At 46.9% G+C, this 6825-nt stretch overlaps 1 protein-coding gene across 9 annotated transcripts in view; it reads left to right on the top strand.

Annotated features, from left to right (window-relative positions):
* The first annotated feature begins 129 nt into the window (after window positions 1–129).
* Window positions 130–6825, top strand: part of TTLL8 (tubulin tyrosine ligase like 8) — a 66984-nt gene continuing 60288 nt past the window's right edge. For 8 of the 9 annotated variants that reach the window (XM_042948167.1, XM_042948164.1, XM_042948163.1 and 5 more), the window contains exon 1: window positions 437–866. In XM_042948167.1, coding sequence (XP_042804101.1) covers window positions 725–866 — 142 coding nt within the window. In that variant the 5' untranslated portion in view covers window positions 437–724. Of the gene's footprint in view, window positions 195–436; window positions 867–6825 lie in introns of those variants that run through there. The other variant, XM_042948165.1, reaches the window with a different exon arrangement.

The raw sequence follows: 6825 nt of genomic DNA, 5'->3' as shown, positions 1-6825 counted from the left end.
CGCGCGCCCGCGCAGCCCCACGCCCCGCGCCGGCCGCCGCGCCGCGCCCCCAGGGCCCCGCGGGCCGAGCACCCCAAGCGCCGGGGTTGCACAATGCGCCGCACCGCCCCGACCCGTTGCCCCGGGCAACCGCGGGACGCCGGGCGGCGCGGCGGGGGGCGGGGGCGCGGCTTGCGCCACCGGGTCGGTCCCGGGTGAGCACGCGGCCCCCTCCGCGCGGAATCCCGACCTGTGCCCCCGCGGATGCCAGACAGGACCCCGTGCCCCGCCCCTCTTGCCCTTGCAATCCCTGACCCGCCCTCCCCCGTCCCGGGACTCCAGACCATCCCCCCCACCCCACCCCCGCCCCCAGGATTCTAGACACCCCCGTCGGAACCCCAGAACGACTCTGCCGTGGAACGCCAGACCTTCCACCCCACCCCAGACCTACCCACCACCCCTCCACCTGTCCACGCTACCCTCGGGAGCCCAGACCTGATTCCCAACCCCTCGGCCCGCCCTCCCGCTCCCCTTGGAGCTCCAGCCTTGCCCACCCCTTCAGTCCTCGGGAGCCCAGACCCACCCCGGAAGTCTAGACTTGCCCCCCTCCCCGGACCCCGACCTGCCCTTACAAATCTAGACTTACCCTGTCCCCCTCTCCCCCCAAGACCGGCCCGACGCTACACCTTCCCTCCCCTCAACCTGGCTTCCGAGCCCAGGCCCAGGCCCGCCCCGCCCCGCGGGGATGCCCTCCCTGACGCCCCCTCTCCTTGCAGGGGCGCGAGCGGATGCGAGGAGGGGCGAGCTGCCGGAGGTCGGAATGGAGCCCGGCGAAAGGAGGAGGCTCTCATCCGCCTCCCTGGAAGGAGACCTGAGAGAAGAAAATAGTCAGTGTCGTGCTCTCCCCCTTCTGGCCGCCCGCGGTTTAAGGCGCGAACGGGGTGGGGGCAAAGGGCTCAGGCGCAAAGCGCAGGGCGCTGTGTGGACTAAGGGCGTCCAGGGACGTGAAGCTCCGCGAGGGCGGTCGGGGAGACGGGCCGCAGAGAGTGTGCTGAGGACCCACCTTCCCCGGACCCCTCCTCCGCCTCCCTGCCCCCTCCACCCCTGCTCCAGACGCCCCCTCATCTTCCAGCCCCCTGCCCTCCACCTTGCTGCCCTCCAAACTGGCCGACCTCAGAGCTACTCTTGGGAAACTGGTGCAAAGTCCAACGCTCACGTTGAGGCGCTATCCTGGACGACTGAGTAGTGGCGAGCCCTTTCCTGGGCCCGAGTGAATCCCTGTGCATGTGCTCGTTCCTGTTGGTAAATGCCTCGGGGTGGAACCCCTGCGTCCAGGCCCGTGTGTAGCTTTATGTTAACCCGCGGGGGAGAAGAGGCCAAGTGGCTCCACATCCAGGCCAGTAATAGATATTGTCCTGTTCATTTTGGACATCGGGTGGGTGTGTAATGGCACCTCACCGTGGTTTCAATTTTACCCTCCCAAAGAGGGTCAAGCTCAATTTTACATCTCCCAAAGAGATATCAAGCTCTTTTCATGTGCTTGCTCGCCATGTGGGGCTCTTTTGTGGAGTGCCTTTTCCAGTTTTTTGGCCATTATTAGATTGGGTTGTGGGTCTTACTGAGTTGTAGGAATGCCTCGTCTATTCAGGATACCAGTTCTTTCTCAGCTAGACATAAATACTTTCTGGTAGCCCGTGGCTGGTGTTTTCAGCCACTTGATTACTTTTGAGAATCAGAACCTCTTAATTGTAAGGAAGTGTAACTGTCGATCTTTTCTTCTATAGTTAGTGGTTTTTGAATCTTACTAGGAAATCTGTACTCACTCCATTGTCCAGAAAATAGCATCCCATGTTTTCCTTTAGAAACCTTATAATGTTACATTTCACCTCTACCTCCACAATTCATAGGGATTCACTATATTGTATGGAGTGAGGTAAGGGTCAGAGGGCAAATGTTCACTCTTCCCCCATATGACTATCTAATTGACCCAGTTTGTGCCCTGTAAACAATGTCATCTTTGTGGAAAATCAGACATAGTCCTACTTTTTGTTCTCCATTCTGTTTCATTGATCTCTCTGCCTATCCTGAGTCCATACTACCCTGTTTTAATTCCAGTAGCTTCATAATAAGTCATAATATTTCATAGTATGACTTCATCATTCAAGACTTGTTAAGGTTTTCTTACACACCATGTAAGTTTTAGAATTAAATTGTTAATTTAACCCCCACCCCCTACACACACACACACACACACACACACACACACACACACACACACACACAAATCCTGCTAGGATTTAATTTTGGTTACAATGAATCTATGGATCAATCTGGGTGAAAATTAACATTTTATCAATATTGAGTCTTCCAACCCAAGAACATTTAGTTCTTTAATTCTTATCAATAGTATTTTGTAGTCGTCAGGGTACAGGAATGGAAGATCTCTTGTGTTAAATTTACTCCTAGATACTTGATGTTTTTTTAGAGATCACATTATTGAGTTTCATTTTCTAATTGTTCCCAGTATATAGGAACACAATTAACTCTGATATACGGACTTGGCATTTGGTGACTTTGCTTACTAATTCTAATAGGTAGTAGATTCATTTAGATTTCTTAGGTATACAATCATCATCTACAAATCTTTTCAGTCTTTATACCTTTTATTTCCTTTTCTTGCATTATTGCATTGGCTAGTACTTTCAGTATGATGTTGAATAGAAATAATATACTGGACGTCTTTTTTTTGTTCCCACACTGAGGGGAAAAGTGCTCAGTATTTCACCACGAAGTATGATGTTGCTACAAACTTTAAAGGAATTTCCCTTTTATTCCTGGCTTACTGAGAATTTTAAAATGAAGAATTATTACATGTGATAAAATGAATAGTTATTACATTTTATCACATGATTTCTTCATCTGTTTAGATGATGATATATGTTTTTTTTCTTTTAGTCTGTTAATGTGGTGGATTATGTTCATGAATTTTCAAATATAAACCAACTTTGTATTCCTGGAATAAACTTCACGTGGTCATGTATTTTATATGTCACTGGATTTGATGTACAAATTTTTAAGACTTATACTCCTATTTTTATTAATGAGATTGGCTGTACTATTCTTTTCTTGTAATGTCCTTGTTAGGTTTTGGTGTTAAATTTATGACCACCTAAAAAGAGTTGAAAGGGTTTCTTATTTCCCTAGTCAATGAAATGGCTTATATAAGGTATTTCACCTCCCAATGTTTGGAAAGATTGATCTGTGATGCCATATAGACCTGGAGTTCTCATTGTAGGAAACTTTTTAATTATGGAATTAATTTCTTTATCAGAAATAAGCTTACCTGGATTTCCCATTTTATGTCAGTTTTGATAAAGCTGTATTTTTCAAGGAAAATGTTTATTTCATATGAACTGTCAAATTATTGGCATGGGGATGTTTATAATATCTTATTATCATTTTAATATCTGTACAATAAGTAATGATGTCCCCTTTTTAATTCTTGATATTGATAATTTGTGTTTTCTTTTTTCTTGAGCTATTTAGATATTTGTCAATTTAAAAATTGTTTCAAAGATCCAACTTTTGGTTTATTAATAATTTTCTCTAGGGCACTTAGGTTTTTTGTTTAATTGAATTCTGTTCTTCATTGTTTCTGTCTTCGTTCTTTTTGTTTAATTGTTCTTGCTAGCCTCTTGGGATGGTAGATTAGATAGTTTTCAATTTGTTTTCTAATATATGAGTTTAAATTTATAAATTTCTCTCTAATCCCTGTTTTAGCTGCATTATAGTGCTTTGAAATGTCATATTTTTATTATCATTCAACTCAAGTCATTTTTGAGTTTTCACTTGATTTCTCCTTTGGTCTATGTTTAATTTTTAAAGTGTACCACTTAACTTGAACATTTGAGAAAATTCTGGTTATGTTTTGTTATTAATTTCTAGTTTGATTTAAGAGTTTTCAGAGAACTTAATCTATATCATTTCAATCCTTTGAAATTTATTGAGACTCTATGGTCTAGGATGCAATCTATATTGGAAGACACGTTAAGGGAAGAAAATATGTGTCTCAAGTTGTGGAACATGGTGTCTATGTACATCATTTAAATGCAGCTGGTTGATCATGATGTTCAAACCTGCTACAGTCTACTGATTCTTTGTTTAATCTTTCATTTACTGAGAAGTAGGTCCAATATCAATATGATTGTGGATTTTCTATGTCTTTTTTTTTAGCCTTGCCTACTTATATTTTTATATACAGTGAAGTTTATGCCCATTTGGAACTTTTATTTCTTCCTGACAAATTGATCCTCTTGATATTAGAGACCGTCTCTCTTTTGTTTTTAATAATGATTTTATTAAGTTTTCTTATTATTGATAAGTAAACATTAGTATGTATCTAAATATTCACTAAGTGTCTCTAGAAATGACATTTTTTACATAACTAAACTCTTTTTTCCCATTTGATAAGAGGGACAATAATTCCTTAATAAAATCCAATGCCCAGAATATATTTGTATTTCCCCAGCAAGGCCCAGAGCTGGTTTGTTCAAATCAGGATCTGGTCAAGGGCCACCCACTGCATTAGGCAGTCCTGTCTCTCAACTATCTTTTACCCTTCTCTTGCCTTGTGCTTTCAAGAGCTAGACTTACTGAATAGAATAGCCTCTTGTTGTGTAGACAGTCCTACCTTTGGGACTTGTCCGGCTGTTGCCGCATGGTGGTCTCCTCTCCTCCTCTGTCGCCGGCATGACCCTCGTGATCTGGAGATGAGCTCCGGAGGCTTGATGAGATTTGGGTTGAGTATTTTGTCAAGGCTCCTTTGGGGGTGGCGCTGTGCCCCTGATTTGCCCACCGTGTCTGGCTGCCCCGTCAGCAGTGCCCCCACCAGTCACTGGAGCAGTGCCGTCCGCACCCCTCCCTCGTAGAGCAGCCTTCCGCGAGGCCACAGGAGGGGTGGTGCTATGGCACCTGGTGACTGTCCACGTCCCCTGTGTGGGGTGGGGGTGGGGGTGGGGGGGTTCCCTAGCGAATCCCTCTGAGGTGGGACTGGGCCGAGGTCTCCTGGATCAGTGCCTGCAAAGTCCTGAGGGAAGGAGGCCTGGGCAGGGGGTAGGAGGGGCACCATGACGATGCTGTGGGCTGTGGCGGCCCCGGCCCCAGCTCTGGCACCCGCTCACCTTCCCCCTGGCTCCAGCTGCCCTTGGTGGCCCTCGCGTGAATGGCCGTTTCTCCGCATCGAGGAGGTGATGAGCTGCGGTCTGTGAGAAGTGCTTCCCTCACGGGCAGGCCTCCTTGGCCTCTGCGAAGTCCGTGTCCTTCCAGAAGGTCTGCTTCGGTGCCTGTTTGTGCCCGGCAGTTATGGGTTCCCAGGGAAGCCGCTGGAATGCCAGGCCTCCCTGACGGCCTCAGGTGAGGGTTCTGTTGTGGCTTTCTCACCTCTGAGAATCTTTCCGGACGTCTGCACCATGTCTGGCCGGTCACCATCACGTTTTGTGATACTCTGGCGGTCCACACTCAGCCCCCTGCCTCTGTGTTCCCCTTCTACATCTCTTTGCTGTCCCTCCATCCAGGCTGTAAGTGCGTCAAGATGCCCTGTATCGCCTGGGGCGTCCGGTGTCCCCGACCGGGAATCCCAGCTCTCCTGGGGCCCGGGCCCTCGGGTTCAGGGCCGGGCGCGCTTAGAAACCAAAGGCCGGTGCCACGAGGGTCACTGCCAGGCCGATTGTGGGTGTCTTAGTCCACCAAGAGCTTGCAGCCTGAAGGGAAATCAGGGCCTATGAAGACCTTTCCGTGTCTGTTGGGATGGGATTTATGATTTTTCTTCCTCTCTTCACTTGGTGAATCAGGGTTTGCTTTTCTCACGCAGCCTTGAGACTGCATGGCCGTGGCCGTGACGTAGTGACTGTGCTCTGCATCGCTGGGTGCAGTTTGCTCCTCGTTTGTGTATGATTCTGTCATCTGTGGTTTCAGTCACACTGGCCTGTAACACGCTGGCCTCACAAAACAAGTAAGGCACGGCCACACTTTTTCTCCTCTCGAAACGAGTTGTACAAGATTAAGTGTTGGGTAGCATTCACCCATGAAGCCATTAGCCCTGGAGTTTTACTTATGGGAAGGTTTTTAATTACATTTTTATGCCTTTTCTCTTTTTTATTAGTTGATCTCACCAATTGTTTATTAATTTTGTTAGTTTTAAACCTTTGGCTTGATTAAGCCTCTTTATTGGATTAAAAAAATATTTTTTAATCCTTATTTGAGAGAGAGAGAGAGAGAGAGAGACAGAGTGTGAACAGGGGAGGGGCAGAGAGAGAGGGAGACCCAGAATCCGAAGCAGGCTCCAGGCTCCGAGCTGTCAGCACAGAGCCTGATGTGGGGCTCGAACTTACGAACCACGAGATCATGAACTGAGCCCAAGTCGGATGCTTAACCAGCTGAGCCACCCAGTCGCCCCCATCCTCTTTATTGGATTTAAAAAAATAATTTATTAACGTCTCCTTTCTATTCATTTTCTTGTAATATCTTTGGGCTTAAATTTAGCATTCTTTCTAAGGTCTTCAGATGGATGCTTTTAACTCATTCCTTTTAGCTTTTATTATTTTTGAATATATGCATCTGCAGCTAAAAACGTCTGTAAATACAACTTAAGTTCAGCCCATGAGGTTTGATACTTGGTGTTTTAATTATCATTTGGGCAACACTATGCAGCCCTTTCCCCTCTGCCTCCCTGACACGTGTGTATTAGGATCTGTGTATTAAACGCGCAGGAGTTTTCTGAGACATTCTGTTCTGTCGCTGACTCCTCAGTTCATTGCTCTGTGGCCAGAGGACAAACCAGAGCCTCTC

The sequence above is a fragment of the Panthera leo genome, chromosome B4, assembly GCF_018350215.1.
Source record: "Panthera leo isolate Ple1 chromosome B4, P.leo_Ple1_pat1.1, whole genome shotgun sequence".
NCBI classification, from domain to species: domain Eukaryota; kingdom Metazoa; phylum Chordata; class Mammalia; order Carnivora; family Felidae; genus Panthera; species Panthera leo.
The sequence above is the reverse complement of the archived record's forward strand: the minus strand, read 5'-3'. Positions and strand labels throughout refer to the sequence as shown.